This window comes from Xiphophorus hellerii, chromosome 8, assembly GCF_003331165.1.
Source record: "Xiphophorus hellerii strain 12219 chromosome 8, Xiphophorus_hellerii-4.1, whole genome shotgun sequence".
Lineage (NCBI taxonomy): Eukaryota > Metazoa > Chordata > Actinopteri > Cyprinodontiformes > Poeciliidae > Xiphophorus > Xiphophorus hellerii.
The window spans coordinates 7,024,905-7,049,511 of record NC_045679.1 but is presented as its reverse complement, the minus strand read 5'-3'; the positions used below and the strand labels follow the sequence as shown (position 1 = coordinate 7,049,511).

Below are 24,607 nucleotides of genomic sequence, written 5' to 3'. Positions count from 1 at the left end.
TTGAAGGCTAATCTACAGGATTATTAGATTATTGATGAACTGGAATCAAACAACATGATGAACAGCTGATGTTTCACTGTTTTCTTCTCCGAACTGATTCATGTTTTTATTTTCTGGTACCGAACTCTAGTCTCCACCATTAACAGCTTCCTGTTGCTTCCTTTCAAAATGTTGCTCCATGTCTCCATCTAGTGGACTGATAGTAGAAGTGCAGCAGCTGATGGCAGCTTCCTCTGCCTCTCTGCTGTCTGACTGCATTCACCTGACACTGATATGAAGCAGAGAAGAAGAGCCAATCAGAGGAGGAGCAGCTGATCTTTTTCCAGCTCTAATGATGTAAAGGATGATCAGAGTTGATGTGCAGATGAATGATGTGTGTTTCCTCTGCAGGTGAAGGTAGAAAGTGTGTGTGAGCTGATGTGAATTCAGCAGCATGGATCAGTGTGAGGACAGAGAGGAGGGAGTCCCTCCCTCTAAAACCACTCTGTGTGGGGAAGATGAGAGCCAGAGCAAAGGTCAGAGGTGAGGTCACCATCTCTTACTGTCCACAGCCCTTTTCACACAGCGTTCACTATATCAGGCCAGAACAGACGTGGTGATGAAGCTGCTGCTGCTCCTCTTTGCTGATTAAGTTTTAATCATCATGTTTCTGTCAGGATCCATCAGAGACTCAAACCTGAACCAGAACCAAAACCAGAACCCAGCTGTGTGTCCTTTAAGAGTGACTGGTCAAAGGATGCGAACATTAACTTTAAATCTCCTGGATCTCCACCATCAGAGAGGTGAGCTGTTTCTAACTGCTGTAACTGTTCAGTTTATATCTGTTATTGTGGCCATGTGATGATAACAAGTTCTGTTGGGTTCTGTTGTAATGAAAGCATTAGAATGAATTTCAGATTATTTTTTGTTCATATGCATTACATAAATAACATTGATGTCTCCATAATAACATGATACCATGGAGACAGTAAAGTCCAAATGGATTGTTGCTACTGCAAAATTATTTAAATAACTTGAGTATTAATCAGGTCCATTTAGATCAACAATCTTTACCCAGAGGTTCTACACGTCCATCTAGTTTACAGAAGTCTTAAAATTCGGTCTGATGTTTCCCTGAGATCAATTTAACCATCATTCAGGTAATGACACTGCCCCCTACTGGCCAGTTATTGACACCATACATAAGTAATTATTGCTGATGAATCCCGGAAAAAATTAACCAGAATAAACTCACTTTTAAACCAGGACACAATTCCATCAACTATTATGTTGACATGACCTTTGAATAACAAACATTTAATTGCATTTTATTCTGTTTTGCATCCACTTATTTTTTTCAAAACAAATTTATTCATTTATTTTGTACAATATTAACATTAACACAAAAAGTTAACATTAATTAATTTCATGATTATAATTACATCTCTGTGTTTCAAACATCATCCAATATGATGCAGTTAAACTAAATAAATTATCTTGTAGATGTGATTGAGCAGTGGGCTTCAGTGTCTCTAACGGACCATCTGGTTCTGATTGAAGCTCCATCAGATCCTCCTTGGATGGTCAGAGTGGAAATGATTCCTGGTTCTTCTCCATGTCAGAGCTCAACACTAAGATCACCAAACTTCTCTCAGTCATTTCAAACCAACATGTTGGTCTCAGAAACAAATCTTTCTGCTCTTTAAAGAAGGCTGGACATTATTCAGGAGGATCAATGATCAGGAACATGTTGGAGGATTGGACCGGTTCTGATAGGAATCATTTAAAACATCAAGTTGACAATTTGTTTGGTTCTGTTGTGTCTCACAGCTCTTTATTTTACAAACAGTCACAATAAAATTAATCTTTAAAACAGAACTCCACAGAAAGTTTTTAGAGTTTTTTTTTTTACCAGGTTCCATCAGAGTTTCACACAAGAAGAAGAACCAGAACCCAACTGTGTGTCCTTTAAAAGCAATGATTCAATGGATCATAATGTAACGGTGGCAAACAATCAAACGAGATATTGTGATTGAGTCAGCAACATTTTAATTTAATAACTGTTACAAAGTAACTCAGTTAGCGTTATCGCTACACAACCGTTAGAAAAAGAGCACACAAAACGTCCGTTCCACCACCGTCGTCACCTAGCAACGGCGAAATGATATTGACCCCGCTCCGCAACCACGTCAAACTGCGACACAACTAATAAATAACACAAACAAAAAAACACAAAACAGTATTAATTTACCTTGACTATTCCATCAAAATGGCCTGTGTGCCACAATAAGATTGACTTGAAATCTCCTGGACCGCCATCATCAGAGAGGTGCGCCGCTACTAATTGTTGTAACTGTAGAAATAGAACCAGTAAGAACTCAGATGTTCCCATTTATATTTACAGAGAGGTTTGATCTATTATCTACAAAAATCAGCTGCTCTGTTCTAATGAAAACACCATCTTATCTTCATCTCTGGGGTGTTGATGATGATGTTCTTCTGCTTCCTGGCTCCATGTCAGACTGTGGAAGACATTTCCATGACCTCCTCCATGTCCACATCACCTCAGATCTATTCATAGGAACCTGATGGATGTCCCACACTGTCCTGAAGACCTGTGTGGACAGAGCCTTCATTTCCACTGTCCCCAACCTCTGGGAAACTGTCTCCACCAGCATCAGATCTGCTGACACTGTGGACTGTTTGAAGTCCACTTTCAGTACCAACTTTTTGAAATGACTACTGGGTGTTTCTGGTGTTATTGGTCTCCATTGTTGTAGTTAATCTTCCTCCTAACTTCTTTGTATTATTTTTATGTGATGTTCTGTTTTTCTGCTATATGGAATTTTAATGTCAAACTCTTGGTGATTCCATCTGTGAATACTGATGGATGAATATTTCCTGACTTCCTAATTGTTCCTGGTTCCTCCACAGAGTGGACCAGCAGAGCTCAGAGGTTCCCAGTGTTTCATCTGCCCAGCAGAAACAAACACAATTTCATGCTGTGTTTGACTCCATATTTATGGTCTGTACATGAACAAGAACTATTTTTCCATGGGTTCTGTTCAAAGTCACCTTCATGCTGCACTTTGTAGACCAGAGGAGTGTCAGTCTGTCCAACATCCATCTGGTGTTTGGCTCCTTGATTTCAGTCTGATGTTTCCTTCATCTATTATTCTATTCCAGGCGCTGGAGGACAATATTGTCACTTTTGTGAAGAAAGAACTGAAGAAGATTCAGAAAGTTCTGAGTCCAAATGACCCAGAACATTCAGAGAGTCAGAGAGATGATGATGAGGTGTTGGAAGGTGATGATGAAGAGCAGAGGAGGAGCAGCAGAGAGGCAGTGATGAAGATCACACTGAACTTCCTGAGGAGGATGAAGCAGGAGGAGCTGGCTGACCGTCTGCAGAGCAGTAAGAGGATTTCTTCAAAGATTTGAAATGATAGATAAATTACACATTTACTGAAATTTGAAGAGATGGAATCACATTTATGCAAAACATCTTCAGAAGTGATGTAATCAAATTCAAAAAATGATTTTTTTCATATCTGATTTTTGTTATTGTGTTAATTTAGGACATTTTGCTCCAGTTTGTCAACATCAACTTAAATCTGGTCTGAAGAAGAAGTTCCAGTCTGTGTTTGAGGGGATTGCTAAAGCAGGAAGTCCAACCCTTCTGAACCAGATCTACACAGAGCTCTACATCACAGAGGGAGGGACTGGAGAGGTCAATGATGAACATGAGGTCAGACAGATTGAAACAGCATCCAGGAAACCACACAGACCAGAAACAACAGTCAGAGGAGAAGACATCTTTAAAGTCCAACCTGGAAGAGATCAACCAATCAGAACAGTGATGACAAAGGGAGTGGCTGGCATTGGGAAAACAGTCCTAACACAAAAGTTCACTCTGGACTGGGCTGAAGACAAAGCCCACCAGAACATCCAGTTCATATTTCCATTCACGTTCAGAGAGCTGAATGTGCTGAAAGAGAAAAAGTTCAGCTTGGTGGAACTTGTTCATCACTTCTTTAGTGAAACCAAAGAAATCTGCAGCTTTGAACACTTCCAGGTTCTGTTCATCTTTGATGGCCTGGATGAGAGTCGACTTGATCTGGACTTCCACAACAAGGAGATCCTGACTGATGCTACAGAGTCCACCTCAGTGGACGTTCTGCTGACAAACCTCATCAGGGGGAAACTGCTTCCCTCTGCTCTCCTCTGGATAACCACACGACCTGCAGCAGCCAATCAGATCCCTCCTGAGTGTGTTGACATGGTAACAGAGGTCAGAGGGTTCAATGACCCACAGAAGGAGGAGTACTTCAGGAAGAGATTCAGAGGTAAGAAACAGGCCAGCAGGATCATCTCCCACATGAAGACATCACGAAGCCTCCACATCATGTGCCACATCCCAGTCTTCTGCTGGATCACTGCTACAGTTCTGGAGGATGTGTTGGAGACCAGAGAGGGAGGAGAGCTGCCCAGCACCCTGACTGAGATGTACATCCACTTCCTGGTGGTTCAGACCAAAGTGAAGAAGGTCAAGTATGATGGAGGAGCTGCAACAGATCCACACTGGAGTCCAGAGAGCAGGAAGATGATTGAGTCTCTGGGAAAACTGGCTTTTGATCAGCTGCAGAAAGGAAACCTGATCTTCTATGAATCAGACCTGACAGAGTGTGGCATCGATATCAGAGCAGCCTCAGTGTACTCAGGAGTGTTCACACAGATCTTTAAAGAGGAGAGAGGTCTGTACCAGGACAAGGTGTTCTGCTTCGTCCATCTGAGTGTTCAGGAGTTTCTGGCTGCTCTTCATGTTCATCTGACCTTTATCAACTCTGGTTCTGACGTGATGAAAGAAACACAAATATCTAAGAAATCTTCATTACTTAATAAATCTGACCTAAAATCTCTCCACCAGAGAGCTGTTGACCAGGCCTTACAGAGTCCAAATGGACACCTGGACTTGTTCCTCCGCTTCCTCCTGGGACTTTCACTGCAGACCAATCAGAGACTCCTACAAGGTCTGCTGACAAAGACAGGAAGTAGCTCACAGACCAATCAGGAAACAGTTCAGTACATCAAGGAGAAGATCAATGAAAATGTATCTGCAGAGAAAAGCATCAATCTGTTCCACTGTCTGAATGAACTGAATGATCGTTCTCTAGTGGAGGAGATCCAACAGTCTCTGAGTTCAGGACGTCTCTCCACAGCTAAACTGTCTCCTGCTCAGTGGTCAGCTCTTGGTTTCATCTTAGTGTCATCAGGAAAAGATCTGGATGTGTTTGACCTGAAGAAATACTCTGCTTCAGAGGAGGTTCTTCTCAGGCTGCTGCCAGTGGTTAAAGCCTCCAACAAAGCTCTGTAAGGTCAAAGATTGTTACTGTATTTTTTATAGATGAAAATATGCTAATGATGAGGTAAATATTCATGTTGCAGTTTATATATTGGTGCATTGTCTCTTCATTGGCAGTGTTGCGCAAAAAAGAAACAGATTTCCTTCAGCAGCTGGACATTGTGTTACATATTAAAGCAGCAAAACTTCTCCACTGTTAAAATTGAAATTGTATTAATATAGTTAATTGTATTAACTACATTAAAATTTATAAGGCTATTTCCAACCTCCTTGTTACCTGTAGTTCAGTTCTTTGAGGCTGGAGGTCCAAATATAGAATGAACCAGTTCACAACAAATGCAAAGGTTGTATAAAATAAGATAGTTCCTTCTCTGTCCAAAAAAAACATTGTTGATTTGAAAGAACACATTTTTTTTTTATAACAGATTTTCTCTCTGTCTCCTCAGACTGAGTTACTGTAACCTCTCAGAGAGAAGCTGTGAAGCTCTGTCCTCAGTTCTCAGCTCCCAGTCCTCCAGTCTCAGAGAACTGGACCTGAGTAACAACAAGCTGCAGGATTCAGGAGTGAAGCTTCTCTCTGCTGGACTGAAGAGTCCAAACTGCAACCTGGAAACTCTCAGGTAAAATTTTCTCGATGCTAGTTATTTCTATCCACTAGATGCTAGAAGAGATTGCCAGAAGTATTTGACCACCCATTTAAATGATTGTAATCAGGTGCTCCAATAACTTCCATGGCCACAGGTGTATGAAAGTAAGCACTTAGGCATGTAGACTGTTTTTACAAACATTTGTGAAAGAATGTGTTGCTCTCAGGAACTCAGTGAATTCCAGAGTGGAACTGTGATAGGATGTGCAACAAGTGTTTGTTTGTTTCTTATGTCCTGGACAACTGAGATCCTATAAATATGTAGAAATTGAATATTTGGGATGTATCATAATTTAAACTTAAGGCTGAGCACCAGAGTTTCCTAGAAAAATTTTCTGATTTCATTTTGTGGTTTTAAAGGCACTACATTGAAGATGATAAGAAATAAAGACATACTTTATTTTGTATTACTATCAGCTTCAGTAGCCCCTCTGCTCTCGGCTCACATGCAGAGCTGTCGGCTAGTGGTAACACTCAACGCCCCCAGATTCAAACTCTTCTTATTAAAGTAAGAGGTAAAGAGTTAAACATACTGTATTTTCCACATTATAAGGCGCACCACATTATAAGGCGCACCTTCAATGAATGGCCTATTTTAAAACTTTTTTCATATATAAGGCGCACCGCATTATAAGGCGCATAGAATAGACGCTACAGTAGAGGCTGGGGTTACGTTATGCATCCATTAGATGGAACTGCGATAAAGGGAATGTCGACAAAATAGTCAGATAGGTCAGTCAAACTTTATTAATAGATTACAAACCAGCGTTCTGAAAACTCCGTTCATTCCCAAAATGAACAGCTGTGGCTTCCTCCACTTCCGCACCATTGATTCCTTCATGTTAAATTCTCTCGCTGCTGCTCTATGGGCTTTTTGCACCTCAGCTTAATGATGTACATCTATCCGAAGCCCTGACAAGTAATCTGGAGAAAGGTTTTAAGATGTTCGCCTCGTTATACACAGATACGAAGGTGAGTTTTACTTTCTTTAAACATTGTGGCTAACATTAGCTATAGCTTATGCTAGACATTTTTCCTGTAAAAATGTGCTATTTAAGTATCTAAACATTTTTCATCATTCATTAACGGACAATGTTTTTACCTTGTTTTCAAGTATATTATGTGTGTTTATTGTCGTTAGTGTCAGAGACCAAGTAACGGGGATTTTATGGTTCAGGCTTTTTCCTTCTGAAGAACAACAAGCCCATAGCTTAACAGCTTAACTAGCTTAACAGTAGCAGCTCTGGTGTCGGAGTTCTAGTTCAGCTGACTGTTCAGGTTCAGTTGTTGCTTTTAGAAAAATATGGCCGTGTTCCTTAAGGTCTCCGTGTTATTTCGCTTTATTAGTTTTTCATGCTTCTGTGGCCTATGTGGATCTGGTGGCTTCTTGGTGCAGAAATGAAGGACTAGGAGCTCAATCTGGCATCAGTTGTTTTCTTTATTTCATACCTGCATTTCACACATGGGCACCGAGGTAAAGTCAGTCTCTGGCATGAAAGAAACTCCTCGACAGTGATCCTCATGGCTCTGAGGATTACCCATCATACAGTAACCAAAATAAAATAATTGAAAATTACAGTGATCGTATAGTGGATTTGGTTTACATCAACGGAACAACCAGTGAGTGTCCTTTTTAAAGAAAGTAACACAATTAATTAAAATGCTCTGAAAAATAAAATAAAATGCTGACATTTAATTTACTAGATGCCATTTTTATATTTTAGCTTATACGAACTTGCATCTTGGAACAATGCAAAAACATTAACCATATCTATATAAAACTATTAATATAAAATTGCCTTATATTAGCCATCTGCTACAGAGATTTAGTAAAACATACCTGCATTTCACACATGGGCACCGAGGTAAAGTCAGTCTCTGGCATGAAAGAAACTCCTGCAAGGAGGAGCCAGAATGTTACCGTGTGGGAAATTCCCGCCACACTTTCTCACGAACTAAACATTTCTATAACGCAACAAAAACAATATAATAGCAAAGCTAACATAACATGGATTAAACATATTTCAATAATATGCAAAAACGAAAACCATAAACATATTTTATAAATAATATTTCTTTATCACATTGCAGAGACACGTTACCTCGACAGTGATCCTCATGGCTCTGAGGATTACCCATAATACCCCGCTCTTTCTAGGGTGAATGCAATACCCCGTTTTACCAGCAGATGGTGCATTTTAGCAGGATTTAACCTGAACCATTTTAACTATGTTACATACACCCCCTGTAAATTCTGCTAAAATGGGGTTGTATCAAACAAGTACACACAGCAATAAAATAAAAGTGCAATAAAAAGAGCACATAGTAGTCACATCAGTTCAAAACTATCCATGAGGAATAATGTTAGCAAAAGTGCGGCCATTACTCTTACCAACACAGACCCAAAAGATGCCATTTACACCTTTTGACATACAACCATTGCTCTACAAAGCAGTCACTGAGGGAAAAAAAAAACAAAACAAAAAAACTTTGAAACAACACAAATCTACCCTGCAAACATGGTCCTTACAAAGGAAAACAGAGAGTCCACAGTTGACATTGAATCATCCACAACCTGTTCATTCATTTCACATATAAGTCTGGCTGGAGGCTTAACAGGCCTACCCGACCTAGTGCAAAGCCGAGACGGCTGAGTGCAAACAACATCAGTCGCAGGCAAGTCCAGTTTTGTGTCAGTACTATGTTCAGCTGAAAGATCATGCTGAATGGGCTCAGAGAGGACAGCTGCAGTTGTAAGGTTGGAAACTGGTTCAGGAGAGTCTGACAGTGCAACAGGTCCAGGGAGATCAGGTTCAGGCAAATCCTTGGTCACATCACTTGAGATAGGACACACAATGTCCACTGAAGAACCACGTACTGGAATGTCAGAAGCACAGTCAGGGTGATTTACAACTTCATCCATACAACTATTGTCCTCCATTTGCAAAAGCCAGTTCACAGTTTTAGTTTCATTGTCCTGTACTTCATCAGGCACAATAGGGTCAGAGAGTCCACTTCCCGCTGTGGAAGGGCAAGGGGAATGGTCTGCAACAGCAGAAACGGCAGCAGCAGTGAGAAAGTTGACAGGAAGTAGAAGATTTCTGTGGAGAACCTTTGTCCTTGATGTGACAGGATCTTTGATGCAATACACATTTATATCAGGCTTCACAGACACCACTTCGTATACTGTTGATTCCCATTTGTCTGCAATTTTCCTCTTCCCTCGCTCACCACGATTAGCAACCAAAACTCTGTCACCCACATCGAGAGGAGAACCTTTAGCTTTGCGGTTGTAGTACATTGCTTGGTGGGCTTGTTCAGATGAACTGTTTTGTTGAGCAATGTGGGCAGCCACAGAGAGGACATGTTTGAGGCGGGAGACAAACTCATGATGGTCTACAACTGGGCCATTTGACAGAGCGTGCTGGAAAACCACATCAATGGGCAGGCGCGGGATCCTGCCGAACATAAGGAAAAACGGTGCAAACCCAGTTGTTTCATGCTCAGTGCAATTGTAGCAGAATGTTAGCATTCGGAGCATCTGAGGCCATCTTGACTTGGACTGGGGAGGAAGTGCTCGTATCATGTTACCTAAGGTTCTGTTGTAACGTTCAACAATGCCATTCCCCATCGGGTGGTACGGTGTGGTGTGAGATTTTTGTATGCCAGCCATGTCCAGCAGTTCTTTGATGAGAAGACTTTCAAAATTTGCTCCTTGATCTGAATGAATGCGTTTAGGAAAGCCATATATGCAAAAGAAGTCATCCCACAGACGACGAGCAACTTGTTTGGCTGACTGATTTTTGCATGGAAACGCATGTGCCATCTTGGAAAAGTGGTCAGTTACAACTAGAACATCGACACAGCGCCTATCTGAGAGCTCAGCTGTCCAAAAGTCAATACAGACCAGTTCCATTGGCTCAGAGGTGTGAATACTTTCAAGGGGAGCTCTGTCATTAGGTTCTGGAGTTTTACCAACCACACATCGAAAACAGCACTTCACATGGTTAATGATGTCACGTTCCATCCCAATCCAAAAGAATCTCTGTCTGGCGAGAGACAGCGTGCGGGCCTGGCCCTGATGACCAGCTGAGTCATGCACCCCTTGGAGGACCTTGGCTTTTAAAGAGTCAGGGACAATAAACTGTTGAGTTGTCATGTTCATTTGTTTGTCTTTTTTAACTCTGTACATCAGGCCATCTTTAATGACAAGCTTAGGCCAATGTCTCAGCAGGTTTAGAACACCAGGTGACTCACTTGCTCGTTCACGTCTGGTGGGTCTCCTGTGACACTGCATATAATAGAAAAGTCGGCCCAACACACCATCCTGACCTTGTAAATTAGCAAGTTCACTCTTTGGCATCAAGGCAGATTGATCAATGTCACTGAGTTGCAAGACAGCTGGATCAGTGGCTCTTGCCTGACTGAAACCTCCAGACTCATGTGCCTCAAGAACAGCTGACACATCTTGTGACGTTAATGTCTGGGGAGTCGGTGAGGGAACCTCAGCAGTGTCATCTGTGCTCTCAACAACCAGCTGACAGTTGTTCGTACAACGAAACGCATCTTGGACCGTTTTGTCCATCATACCGTTCACCTGGTTAAGCAGTGCGGTATATGGTTCAGTTATGATGCGATGGCTCATGCATGACTGAACAAATGGTTCTCTACTCAAGGCATCAGCGACAACATTTTTGCTACCAGGAACATAATTCAGATCGAAACTATAGGCAGCGAGCCTGGAAACCCACCGTTGTTCACACGCATCTAACCTGGCTTGGTTAGTATGTATGTTAATGGGTTGTTGTCTGTCCAGACTGTGAAATGACGCCCTTTTAGCCAGTGGCTAAACTTGTCGCATATTGCCCATTTAAGAGCAAGAAATTCCAAGCGATGTGCTGGATAGTTTAGCTGTGAGCGTGAGAGAGTCCTACTGGCAAAAGCCACTGGTCTAGCCACCCTTCCATCAGGGGGAAGCTGTGACAAAACAGCTCCAATGCCATCAAAAGAGGCATCAACCGCAAGGATGAATGGAGCATTAAAATCCGGATGAGCCAAGGTAACACTACTTATCAAATCGTTTTTCAAAGTTTTAAATGCTTCCTTGCACTCGTCAGTCCAGTCAGATGGGGACAGTTTAACCTGACCCTTTTTGAATTTGGGTTTGTTGCCTCGCCCTTTTTTGTTTGTCGCTCCAGGCTCAGCTACAAGGCCAAAGAGTGGTTTGGCTTTGACAGAGCACTTCCCAATAAAGTGATGATAATAAAGGACCATCCCAAGAAAGGATCTAATTTTCCTGGCACATGGTGTCTCACCATCAGGCTCCATGAGATCAGTTTCCTGTACCTCACTGATAGCCTCAACTTTACTAGGATCAGTGCTTACACCGTCCTCACTTATCACATGACCCAAAAATTTCACTGACCTACGAAGGAAGTGACACTTTTTTGGAGACAGTTTTAAGTTATTTGCAGCCAGACGAGAGAAAACCATCTGGAGCCGATCAAGCGCAACCTGTTCAGATGGGGCAAAGACCATCAGGTCATCCAAATAACATAGCAAACTAGTGAAATTTTGGTCCCCAAAAATAGACATCATCATTCGCATGAAAGTTGCAGGGCTATTGGTCAAGCCTTGAGGCATCCTATTGTACTCATGCAGGCCAAATGGAGATGAAAAGGCAGTAAACCCTTTGTCATCCTCGTGTAGCCTCACATTATAGAACCCTGAAGTCAGGTCCATGGTGGAAAAGAATACATTCCCACCAAGTGCGGCGAGGGCATCTGTTTGATGAGGCAATGGATGCGCATCTTTAACGGTTCGCGCATTCAGCCATCTGAAATCATTGCAGATGCGGAGGTCTCCATTAGGCTTAACAACCAGAACCAAAGGAGAGGAGTATTCGCTTTGTGATTTACGAATAATTCCTAACTCCTCCATTTCACTCAGAGCAGTGCGCAGTTTTTCATAATGGCAGGGCGGAACACGCCTGTATGGTAGTCTAAAGGGTTTGTCATCCACAAGTCGTATTCTGTGCACAAAATCTGTAGCATCCCCACAGTCCATTTTATGCCGAGAAAAGATGTATTCATACTGCTGAATGATTTGCAATAACTTATTTTTCCACTCAAGGGAGACTTCACAGGATGAGAGGTCCAAGTCCTGGAGTCCAATGTCACTCAGAATATGAGACATCTCCTTGTCAGATACTGGTGTCTTTACAGGGTCTTTGGTGTACTGTGTGTTGGATTGGATGAGCTCAGGCTTGGCGAAGTCCTGTACAGAAACACAAGTGGACACATCGGCAACTTTTGCATTTCTTCTCAGAGTGAGAGGTTTTTCAGTTGGATTTACAATCTTGACAGGAACACACCCGTCACCATACAATGACGCCACAACTCTCCCCACTAGGATTTGTCTGGGTCTGCATTTGGACTGAGTTGGTTCAATGATGACTGAACATCCAACTGAAGAAACATCAGATGTAGGCAGTTTGGCCCAAACTAAATGTTCAGTTAGGGGCTGGAGAGTTACAGACCTTTTGAGTTTGGCTGTGCCCACTTTGATGGGTTTCATGTCTGGGTCACAGGATATTGAGTCTGACAGCAGAGACATTAAACAGGGCAAATTGTCTTTGTGAATGCCTCTCTGAGAGGAACAATCAGTTGTCCCATCAAAAGAGGTTTTCATTCGTGAAATCAGCCATCTGATAGCATTACTGCCCAATATCATTTCATCAGTTTGGCCTGGAACTACTAAAACAGGGATTATGACATTAAGGTCAAAAACTGTTAGAGTGAGTTCATACAATGCAGAAGGTGGGACGACATGACCTCCACATCCAACAATAACAAAATCAGCAGCTGGTTTCTTATCCAGGTTTGTGAGACAGCTTGAAAGTTTTGCTTCAGCCTCCTCACTTATGGTGCATGCCATTGATCCACTATCAACCAAGGCTTTGAGAGAATGCTTTCCTCCAACAGTCACATCTGTGTAGAACAAGCTGTCAGTCTTTGAAAGTCTCTGAGGGGCTTGCACAATTATTGTCTTTTGTGGTGGGACTCTGTTGCTGTAATTAATGTACAGTGTCTCACAGTCATCATCAGAAGAATCCAAGGTGGGAGTGACATTAAGATGATCTGCGCCGTCCTCCCCTCCACGCAGATCTTTCAGTTTTCCTGCTGGTTGTGGGAAGGCAGCTGCTCTCTCTGACGGCAGTTTCGACTTGAATGGCCAGGAAGATGGCAGAAGAAGCACAGATTATTCTGGCGGCAGTGTGTACGAGCAGTGTGAGAATTATCATTACACACAGAACATGGTATGTCGTTCAGTCCTTTAATACTCGGCAAACGGTTTTTAACAGGTTGCCTTCTGCTGGACTGGGAGTTGCCTTGGGCTTGAAGTAGGACTTTCTCCAACATGCTAATCAGCCTGTCCATAGTGGAATTGTCTGGGGCTACACATTGTTGCAGTTCCTGCTTCTGAACAGATGTGGGCGCTGTGCAGTCCACCTCCGCACGGTTCACACTGATTCTGCTTTCTTTCCGAGCAGACCGCAGTCCCTTTTCCATATGATACTCATCCAACACCTCCTGAACATCTTGTGCTGACCATTTTTCTATGGTCTTAGATCTGAAGGTGATAGCTAAATCTTTACATGGACAGTTTCTGATGAACATGCGAGTAACTTCAACACTTGGATTGTCAAAGGTCTTACCCTGTTCTTGAAGACGGCTAACAGCAACATCAGCTGCTCCATTCAATCTTAGCCAATATTCGAATGGATCCTCGTTCTCTTTTGGCCGGGTGGAGTAAAAATCAGCAAGTGGTACGGGGGAGCACTGATCGGACCCAAAGTGCTTGCGAAGAAGAGAATAGATGGCTTGTGGATTGTGCTGAACATCAATTCCACAGTTGCGTATTCCACACCTCACAACATCCCTTGCTCTGCCTCTAAGATGGATCAGGATTTCTTCAGCTTGGTGTTCTTGCTGTACACCACTCTTTTTGATGTAACTTTTCATTGAGTCCTCCCATTCATCAACTGTAACTGTATCAGAACTCTCCCCTTTAAAAATAGGTGGTTCTCTCACCTGGCTTCTGGAGACGAGCTGGACCTGAGAAAGATCTAATGAGCTGAATGGAACTTGATGGCTCTCATTTTGAGTATTCTTTATTGCAGTACCACTTGGGGTGCTTGAGTTCAGGTGTGCCATAACACTATCAGCCAGCTGTTGCCCTATTTGTTGGACAATAGTGCTCATCTGATCAACTAGCCCAGCATTATTAACATGAGAATCTGGGGTAGATGTGCTAGAACACTGACGAGGTTGAATATTAGGACAGGTCTGACTACTGGGTGTAACAGCTTCCCCAGTCACAAATGAGTCATCTTCAGTATTTACATCAAGTAATGCCCCACCCAACACTTTGTCACCCATTGAAAATGGAACAGGGGTGTTAAAGAACCCTCTACCTCTACCCCTACAGAGTGGAGTCATGTTTGATTGTCCAAAATTACTGAAACTCATTTTGACAAAAGTCCAAAAGCATTCAAAAGAAAATATCCTTTCCCAAGGATTTATAAATACTCAGATGTGCTACTTAGACTATTGTTGAAAACCCAGATGGTACAGTGGAGCTCCAGCGACGTGAAGATCAGAAGTCACCAGCCCGGTCCGATGTAGTTCTGGACGAGTCACGGCACCAATGTGGCCTACGTGGATCTGGTGGCTTCTTGGTGCAGAAATGAAGGACTAGGAGCTCAATCTGGCATCAGTTGTTTTCTTTATTTCATACCTGCATTTCACACATGGGCACCGAGGTAAAGTCAGTCTCTGGCATGAAAGAAACTCCTCGACAGTGATCCTCATGGCTCTGAGGATTACCCATAATACAGTAACCAAAATAAAATAATTGAAAATTACAGTGATCGTATAGTGGATTTGGTTTACATCAACGGAACAACCAGTGAGTGTCCTTTTTAAAGAAAGTAACACAATTAATTAAAATGCTCTGAAAAATAAAATAAAATGCTGACATTTAATTTACTAGATGCCATTTTTATATTTTAGCTTATACGAACTTGCATCTTGGAACAATGCAAAAACATTAACCATATCTATATAAAACTATTAATATAAAATTGCCTTATATTAGCCATCTGCTACAGAGATTTAGTAAAACATACCTGCATTTCACACATGGGCACCGAGGTAAAGTCAGTCTCTGGCATGAAAGAAACTCCTGCAAGGAGGAGCCAGAATGTTACCGTGTGGGAAATTCCTGCCACACTTTCTCACGAACTAAACATTTCTATAACGCAACAAAAACAATATAATAGCAAAGCTAACATAACATGGATTAAACATATTTCAATAATATGCAAAAACGAAAACCATAAACATATTTTATAAATAATATTTCTTTATCACATTGCAGAGACACGTTACCTCGACAGTGATCCTCATGGCTCTGAGGATTACCCATAATACCCCGCTCTTTCTAGGGTGAATGCAATACCCCGTTTTACCAGCAGATGGTGCATTTTAGCAGGATTTAACCTGAACCATTTTAACTATGTTACACTTCTTGTGAAGCAGGACGGTGTTTACAGCAGTGTTTACAGGCGGATCAGTAGCTCGGCTGTCTGGCTCTGGTCTGCTCTCTGGTTCCCATAAACTCTTTCAGGCTGAATACAGAAGTGATTCCATGGAAATAACACAGGAGGCTCCTTTACCTTCTTCTTTAGGCTGAAGAAGCTGATCCGGAGTGAAGTGAAAGCTGTAAACTTTGGTTAGCTTTAACTGGTAGTGACGAATATTTACAAGCCACCGTCTTCTTAATTCAGGATCCCTTGGAAATCCATGAAAACTTAACAGCCCATTATATTATGAAGACAGCAATGTTCATAGTATTGTTTGATTTGCGTCTGAAATAAGACTTTGTCTTTTCTAGCTGTCATGGTAACTGAAAGCGAAAAAAGAGAGCCGCATTTGCGCATGCGGTTGTGACGTCAGCGCGGCAGGTGCAAAGAGCCCATTCCCGTATTCTACTGTGTGACTGATCGCCTTGAGCTTAAACTCTGCGTTGTAAGCGTGTCTCTTAACTAGAAGTGATGGAGTTAGTCCACGTTGACGCCACTCCTATGCAGTCTAGAGATAGTCCAAATGACCTGAAGGATTGTAAGTACCTTTAAGTACCCTGGTAATGGCCTCAACGCATCTCACAGTTGCACAATTGTTCCTTAGACTTAGACTTCGACTTAGACTGGATAATGCAGCACAACATCAGCTGCAAAAGATCACATCTCTCCAAAAACACTTCATGTATGCTTCAAAACTAGACTGAAGAGCATTACCTACAGGAGATCTGATCTCCTGTTGGCATCATAGATACCCACCCCCAACATGGACTATTCACACTCCTACCTTCTGGCCTGATGGTCAACGACCACATTTACAATTGAAGAATGGATGCTAATTTGAGCCATCAGAGTCGTTGGTTCTTTTAGCACTGTTTCAGTAAGTCTGGGGAGAAATCGAAAACCTAGTACTCCTAGTGTTACTCGCACCTCAACCTTAAACTGCGAACCCCGACCATGGTATCTAAAACTTATTCCCCACCGCTAAGAGGGGGAGACTTAGTGGAAATGTGTATTGTCCAGGATCACCAATCAAATGGAGTATTGATCCTTATTAAACCTCGCTGGCGCCATCTAGCGTGTAAATGTGGTTACCCGTCAGTTTGTTTTGTTTCCCGTATAAATTTCTCCACCTCCGTTGGCGTGTGGAAGAGGAAGCTTTTACCGCGGTGGAAAATCCTCATCTTTGCTGGGAATATCAGTCCAAAGTTTATATTCAGATTACGGAGTTGTTGTTTCACCAGGTCGTTTTGTTTCCGTTGTTTCACCACATCCGCGGATAGCAGGGAAGAACATCACATGGCCGCCGTTGTACATCACCTTTCCTTTCAGATGGGCTGCAGTCATCACCCTCATCTTGTCTTGATAGTTTAGTTATTTCACGATGATCACGCGTGGCGGGCGGCCTGGAGCTCTCTGGCCCTTCACCCTGTGGGCCCGCTCGATAATGGGGGGATGGAAACGCGTCCCGCCCCAGGACCTCCATCAGCCAGGTCTGCAGAAAAGCAGCAATGTCCCCTTGCTCTGTCTTCTCGGGTAAACCCACGAGTCTCAGGTTGGATCTTCTGTTTTCAAGCTCGTCCACCTTCAAAGCGAGATCCTGGGTTTTCTTTTGTATGGTCGCTTCTTTGCCTGTTAACGAGGCGACGCCGTCCTCCAGGTTGCTAATGCGGGATTCTGCAGAGGTAAACCTCTCGAGGAATACTCCAACTGTGTCTTTAATTTCTTGATTTGAAGTTATAATCTCCCGTAGTTGCCTGGTAAAGTGAGTTTTCAAGGCTTGGATAGCTTCCAGGAGGTTAGCTTCAGGGTCAGGGAGCTAGCGTTAGCCTCCTCCATGTATCGGTTTCCGCTTCGCTTCCAGCGTCAGATCCCTCTTTGCTGGTTGTTTTCGCTTTTAATTTGTTTACTCGGCATCTTGGCAGGTTGAATTGAATCCCAGGGAGTTTGCTCGTACGGAAAATATCTTAGCAGTGGTCTAGATATCTAAATGCAGGATATATTGGTCGGAGCTCAGAGCCCAGCAGCTGCGCAGTAAGACGCCATAACCGGAAGTCCCTGCTGGGAAACATTTAGTTTGAAGCTAAATAGTTAGCTTGTTGCTCAAAGGAACAGCTTTTGTCAGTTGCTGCTCAGTTTTCCATTTCTGTATCCAAGCAGTTAAAAAGTGAAAGATGAAATCTGAGATTCTCTCTGCTTTGCTTGAAGCTGGTGTTTTCCCTCAAACCAGCTCTGATGCTGTTATTCAGCCTAGATTTCCACTGGACTCTTTCTGTTAAAACTGACACTGGATTCATTTAGTTCATGGTGGATTGTAATATTTCTCTTGCCAGCCTCCTTGCTGTCTGTTGTTCAATCCTTCAAGACAGGAGAACCATCTACAAAATGATCCAGTTCACAATAAAAGTCAACATAAAAATATGTGAAGTAAAAAGTCATTTCAATCTTTCCAAGAAGAAAATTCTTGACTGGAAATGAATAAATAAATATTTCTGATTTGCTGAAAAACAGATTTTTTCTCTGTCTCAGACTGAGTGACTGTAACCTCTCAGAGAGAAGCTGTGAAGCTCTGTCCTCAGTTCTCAGCTCCCAGTCCTCCAGTCTCAGAGAACTGGACCTGAGTAACAACAACCTGCAGGATTCAGGAGTGAAGCTTCTCTCTGCTGGACTGAAGAGTCCAAACTGCAACCTGGAAACTCTCAGGTAACTCTGGGCACTTGACAAATTGCTGCATCTTAGGGGCAAAAAGAAAAATTATTACAGATCCCAGCAATTGCTTGGCTTTCTTATTCATTCCACATGTTACAAATCCATCCATCCATCCATCAGTTCAGACCTTGGGTTCTACCTCAATGTTCTCATATTCTCATCATGTGATGAATTGTGTGTCTGCAGCTTATCAGGCTGTTTGGTCTCAGAGGAAGGCTGTGCTTCTCTGGCCTCAGCTCTGACCTCCAACCCCTCCCATCTGAAAGAGTTGGACCTGAGCTACAATCATCCAGGAGACTCAGGTGTGAAGCTGCTGTCGGCTGGACTGAAGGATCCACACTGGAGACTGGAAACTCTCAGGTATGGAGGAACCTGCTGCAGGAGCAGAGAAGGTCTGATAGAGGAGGAAGAGGGAGAAATGTCTTTAGTCAGTCTGCTGGGAAATATTTAGTTTGAAGCTGAATGTTTAATTTGATAATTAAATATTTAGACGCCTCATCTGGAGGCAGAGATCATTACCCAGTTTTCTGGAAAATTCTCCAGACTAAGAACGGCTCACAAGGAAAATTATAGAGTGGGATGGGTTTAATAGTTTAATAGGGACTCTGACTAAATTAATAAAAGAAGTTCAGTTAGATTTCCATGATGATCTACTGATGGCAGAAAGGACTTTAAAACAATATTTGATGGAGCTCCAGACCAATCAGCCCCAAGAAGCAAAGATGAGAAGAAAAGTAACTCCATGTTGGTCAGATGGATGTTATTAAGGAAGAATAATTTAATGAAATAACTTTGGAAAAAAGTTTGGCTCTCTCTCTTCCTCAAACTCCCGGGTCTTCTCAGAGAGTGACGTGCTCAGAGGGCGACGTGCGGCCACAAGGAAACAACACTGCGTGTTGACGTCACAGAATCACAGAGTTTAATCCCATACAAAGCACGTATGATTTCACAACAAAACTGCAGAGGAACAGAGATATACATTCATTACCTGAGACAGGAAAAAATAGAGAAAGAAAAAGCAAAGACGCGTCTTTGGAGAGAGCTGATGCAAAAAAGCAAAATAGTGGCAGCTGTCTGAATTTTTGCTCCTGTGCACGAACTCTTATACTGAAGGTGTGTCTTTCCTTTTTAATATATTCAATTAAGGCGTACCTCAAGTTGACCAACTGGAAGCTACCTTGGACACTCAGAAAAACTTAGAACTCCCCCTAATTTACGCCAAAGATCAAAGACCATTTGCTCTCTGGATCAACAAAAGAGCCAACAGCTGCATCCTGGCCTTCTGGGTTCTACGGTCATTTGGGTAAAGATAAACATAAGATAAGATTTCACAGATACCTGTGAAATCCGAAGTCTCTCCCGTTATCTCTCCTTACATAAATTCTCAAGGCAACTTAAATCAAGTCATTTGGTTCAAGGAAAGGTTATCTTCACAAAAACCCAGCTTTTGTTCCTCTACATCCAGCATCTCCCTAGATTGAGTCTTGCCAAAAATAACACATAAATTCAGCAGAACAAAATGAGGTATAATTCCTGAGCAATTTTCTAATACTAAACAAAACATTTTCATTCAAACAATTTCCATTTGATTCTAATATTGTCACAGATAGTACAATTTTCAAATACATTCATCGTTTACTAGATTAGTAGTTCTAAAATTAGATAATACATTCTTCATTAAAAACATTCTATTAGTACTTAGAAAAATGTCTTAGAAATTAAATGTAAGTGGTTTCAACATTCTATGTTGTATTCAGTTTTACACCATCCCAGATGTTGGTTCTGGAAGACTTTTGATCTTCTGTGAACCAAACAGATTTCTCTCCTACAGGCTCAAGTAACAGTGCCCTTCAGGATATGCTAATTTTATGGCCTCCTGTGGTCCGATAACACCGCAGGAGCCCCACTGAGAGATCTCCTTTGATCTGCATTTGGTCACAGTTTCTCTGAATGCTTGCCCATCTGGTCTTGCTCCAAATCCTTAACACAAACCTGTTCAAAATTAAGAAATTTGTTCAAAATAAGAATGTTCAATATACCATTTACACATGCCATAAGATTAACTGTATTAAGCACTAAAAATAATCATTTTTCCTCAATGTTTAAAAGTTATGGGAGAGAAAAATAAAGAACTTTAGATTTTAAACAAAACTCACAACTTTCAGGATTTAATAAAATATAAATTACATAAAAAGTGAAGAAAACTATTCATGAGGCAAAGAAAGAAAGTGAGAATTTTAACAGTTTCATCCATTTAGTAGTTTGATCTCCACCAGGGGGCGACATCTGGAAAATGATCCAAAGAATGAAAGGAATCAGGAGAGAATGGAAATCCCTTGTTTTCCAGAGGAAATGAAGAATTGCAGTGAATGATGGTGAAAAAGTAGAATTGTGCTCTGTTGACTGTGGTAGAAATTAAAAACAATAATAAGACCTTTTAGACAGATCCAAGAAAATACTAATGTGTTTAGGTTTTCAGTAGTTGGGAAAGCTTTTGGGATTGTTCAATAAAGTTTGGGAAAAATTCCCAACGTCTTGGAAAAAGGCAGAGACCCTTCATTTTGGAAAACCAGGGAAATATCCATCCGACCAATCAGATTCCAGATCCACAGCTCTGACATCACATTTAGGATAAATAATGGAATCGTAATAAGAGAAAGAAAAACATTTTATTGATAAAGTAGAGGGATGATATCAGCCCATCAGATGGTTTAGAAGAGGGAGAGGAAGCATCATGGGACTGCAGAGGTCCTTCACCTGATCCTGGTTGTTGGGACAAGAACTTTGTTACTGAACTTAAGGACATTTGTCATGTTTCTGTACGTAAGTAGATTTAATGGTGGGAACTTTTACTCCACTACATTTTACAGTATCTGTACTTTCTACTTCACTACATTTCTATAAAGCGTTGCAAGTTACATCCAAGTCGCTTTGCGCTTTTTGATTTGTTGGTTAGTTTGAATGTAATCAATGATTCTGGTGCCGCCTTTGCCTCCCTGATATCATGAACTGCTAGCTTTCAAAAATTCACCATCAAATCTGAAAAACATATCGAGGAAAGTTAAGCTGCTAAACGCTGTCTGAGTTTTGGATGTTAAATTGATTTAGGTTAGAGAAGTTTTATGTAATCTTACCAAGCTTCTAGTTTAAATCGACTGCAATAAATAAAACAATTAAATAGTTGTAAGCAGCTGAACTGGCAGTAACATTGATTACTGCGGTCGGGGCGCATGGAGCGCAGCGTCTCCTGCCATGAATGTCCCAGTAACGTTAAACTCCTCCACATCCTGGTTACTGAATTAATGTGAATAATCTCCATCTCATATTTACATTTACAGTCATATTCAATAAATTAGAATATTGGTTCCCATGAGGCTCGTTTGTCAGGTTTTAAAACAACTTCAGCAGATATTAAACATGTTTTTCATGCTTTCTTAATTTTACTCAAGTAAAAATATTAATGTGGTTCTTTTACTAGAGAACATTTTTGTCTGTTTATTTGTACTTTTACTTCAGTACATTGTTTGAGTTCTTTCTCCACCTCTGGTGAACAGCCAGTAGGTGGCGCTAGAGTCAGGAGGAGGCAGCCTGGAGAAAAGGCTGTTCCTCCCTGATCTGTTTCCAAGCAGTCAGAGTGTAGAAGTTGAGAGCTGGAGAAGTTTCCTCCTGTTGCTACAGCAGCAGAGATGTTCTGCTTCATGGACTAAATCAGGTTGGAAAGAGGAGAGATCTTTACTGAGCTGCTGGATAAAAGCTTCTGAAACATTTCAACTCTTTCTGGAAACTAATGAGACATAAAAACAATGGATGTTTTTACCATCCAGACCTTTAGAACCAGTTCAGGTCAATAATTCAGTTGTATCTGTGGAAGATGAACAGATTTGATGTGAAATGATGAAATTCTTCATTTCTATCTGATGTTCCAGCAGATCTGTAGAAAATGGAGCTGCAGCTCTCAGATATTTCAGTCGTCATGTTTTCTATCAATGAATCCACTGATTAAAGCAGGAATCTCATCTCCATGTTCTCCTCCAGAGGTTCCCAAGGTTTGTTCCTGGAAGCTGCTGCTGGTTCCTCCAATCCAGGCTCCGCCCCCTTTAGAGGAAATCTGTCCATATATGGCGCTAAGAGTCACCTTGATGCTGCAAAGCTTTGTTCAGGGATGAGATGTCAGGATGTTAGTGTCAGTCTGTTCCAGGCTTTAGTTGTTCTCCTCATGAGGAGCTGAAGTCTCTGACAGGAACGTAGAGCTGAACAGGAGAAGAACTTGAAGCTTCTTCTTGGCCTCTGATTGCAACAGCAGGACAATCCAACATTTTAGTCTGACTTCATCTGGAAATATTTCTTTGACCCTGAATCAGTTTGAAGGAAGGCCAGCTCCTCATCAGAGCTGAGATCTTCTCTGTCCTCCATGCTGGAAATGTACAAGTCCAGCAGCTCCTGATCAGTGACATCAGAGCGTGACATCATCAATAGGATGATGATGTCATTTCCCTCTCAGAGCAGCTTGGAAATCTGAGAGGAAAGATGCAAACAAAAACTCTCTGGACTGTTGGATCTGCTGGTTCTGGTTCCAGATGCTCCTTGGTCACTTTCACAAGCCATTACTGCAGCTGCTGGATTCAGGATGCTGCTTCTTCTTCTTGGTCTCATTGTAAATGTGTGCAGCAGCGCCACCTGGTGGTGTTGGTTGGTAGAGGAAGTGCTGAAAGGTTGGAGGTGTTTGTCAGAGGTGTGTGATGATGGAAGCCTCTCCCTGGTTTGTGAGTCTGAGCTCAGAGATCAAATCTTTGATTCTTGTTGAACTCTTTGTTGAATGTGATGCAGCTTCTCCTTTTTAATGTTTGTATTTCTGGATATTACAGTGAGGCCACAGCAGGTTTTCAGCAGCAGGGCTGTTTGGTGTTTCATTCCTTCATCTGTGTGTGGGAGTGTGGATGGAACAGGTGTCCAGGTGTTGTGTCAGAGTTTAGATTGATTGTATTTTAATGCTGATTATTAAATCAGGTTGAGCTTCCAGAAATGTTTCCTTAGTTTCCTGATGTCCTTTTAGGCATCAGTGAGTTTCTTCAGGTTGTTACTGAGGGATTTCCTTTCTCCTCTCTGTTGGAGCTTTTCCTGTGTTTGGAGAAATGAGTTGTGCTGCAGCAGCACCAACTGTCCTTCCTACATCCACTGCAGTTTGCAATCCAAATGTTGGACTGTTCCTGTCTCAGTGGAGGACAATGTGTGTCTGAGAGACATGTAATGTCCATGTTTGCTGCTGAAAGAGACTGATGGTCTGACCCCCCTCCTCCTTTCAGGGTGGAGCCTGCTGGAGTCCCATTCTTGACACCAGGTCCATGGAGACTGAAAAGATGTAAGTGTGTTTTCATCTGATTCATGACAACAAAGCAGCTCACATTCAACCATCTTCAAACTGTCACATCACTCATTCAGGAGTCATCATCAAAGTGTCAATAAATGATCAATAACTGCAGCTGGATTGTGTTTGTTCTCTCCATCAGATTCCTGTCAACTCACCATCGACACAAACACAGTGAGCAGAGAACTCAAACTGTCTGAAGACAACAGGAAGGTGACACGTGTGGAGGAGCTTCAGTCATATCCTGATCATCCAGACAGATTTGATGATCCGCAGCTGCTGTGTAGAACTGGTCTGACTGGTCGCTGTTACTGGGAGGTCGAGTGGAGAGGAGATGTTGATATATCAGTGAGTTACAGAAGAATCATGAGGAAAGAAGACAGTGGAGACTGTTTGTTTGGATTGAATGATCATTCCTGGAGTCTGAGATGTTCTGATGATCATGGTTACTGTGTCAGGCACAATTACAGACAAACTCGTCTCTCCTCCTCCTCTGTCTCTAACAGAGTAGCAGTGTATGTGGACTGTCCTGCTGGCATTCTGTCCTTCTACAGAGTTTCCTCTGACTCACTGATCCTCCTCCACACCTTCAACATCACATTCACTGAACCTCTGATTCCTGGATTTGGGTTCTGGTTCAGTTCTGGTTCCTCAGTGTTTCTGTGCTGAGTTGAGTCTAAAGAGTCTAAAGATTTTCCTCCTGTCAGAGAAACTCTCTCACTGTTGAACAGATAGTTCAGTCTCTACAATCTATTTCTTGGTGAAACAATTCTGATTGAGTCCTTGGAAACTTTTTCTTCTTCCAGTCCATTAAATATGGAAGCTGGGATTATTCCAGGATTATTCAAGGATTATTCCAGGATGATTCCAGGATCCTCATGTTTTTCTGTTTCCAGTCAAAGC

The 24,607-nt window shown here is 42.0% G+C and overlaps 1 protein-coding gene across 1 annotated transcript; it reads left to right on the top strand.

Annotated features, from left to right (window-relative positions):
- Positions 1-2,959: 2,959 nt before the first annotated feature.
- LOC116724483 (NLR family CARD domain-containing protein 3-like) lies at positions 2,960-24,352 on the top strand (the record flags this gene model as incomplete). Its single annotated transcript, XM_032570217.1, has 7 exons — positions 2,960-3,004; positions 3,166-3,394; positions 3,558-5,349; positions 5,788-5,961; positions 18,160-18,333; positions 23,643-23,698; positions 23,847-24,352. Coding segments are annotated over exons 1-7 (2,934 nt in total), but the record flags the coding sequence as incomplete, so codon positions are not given.
- Between the last annotated feature and the right edge of the window lie 255 nt (positions 24,353-24,607).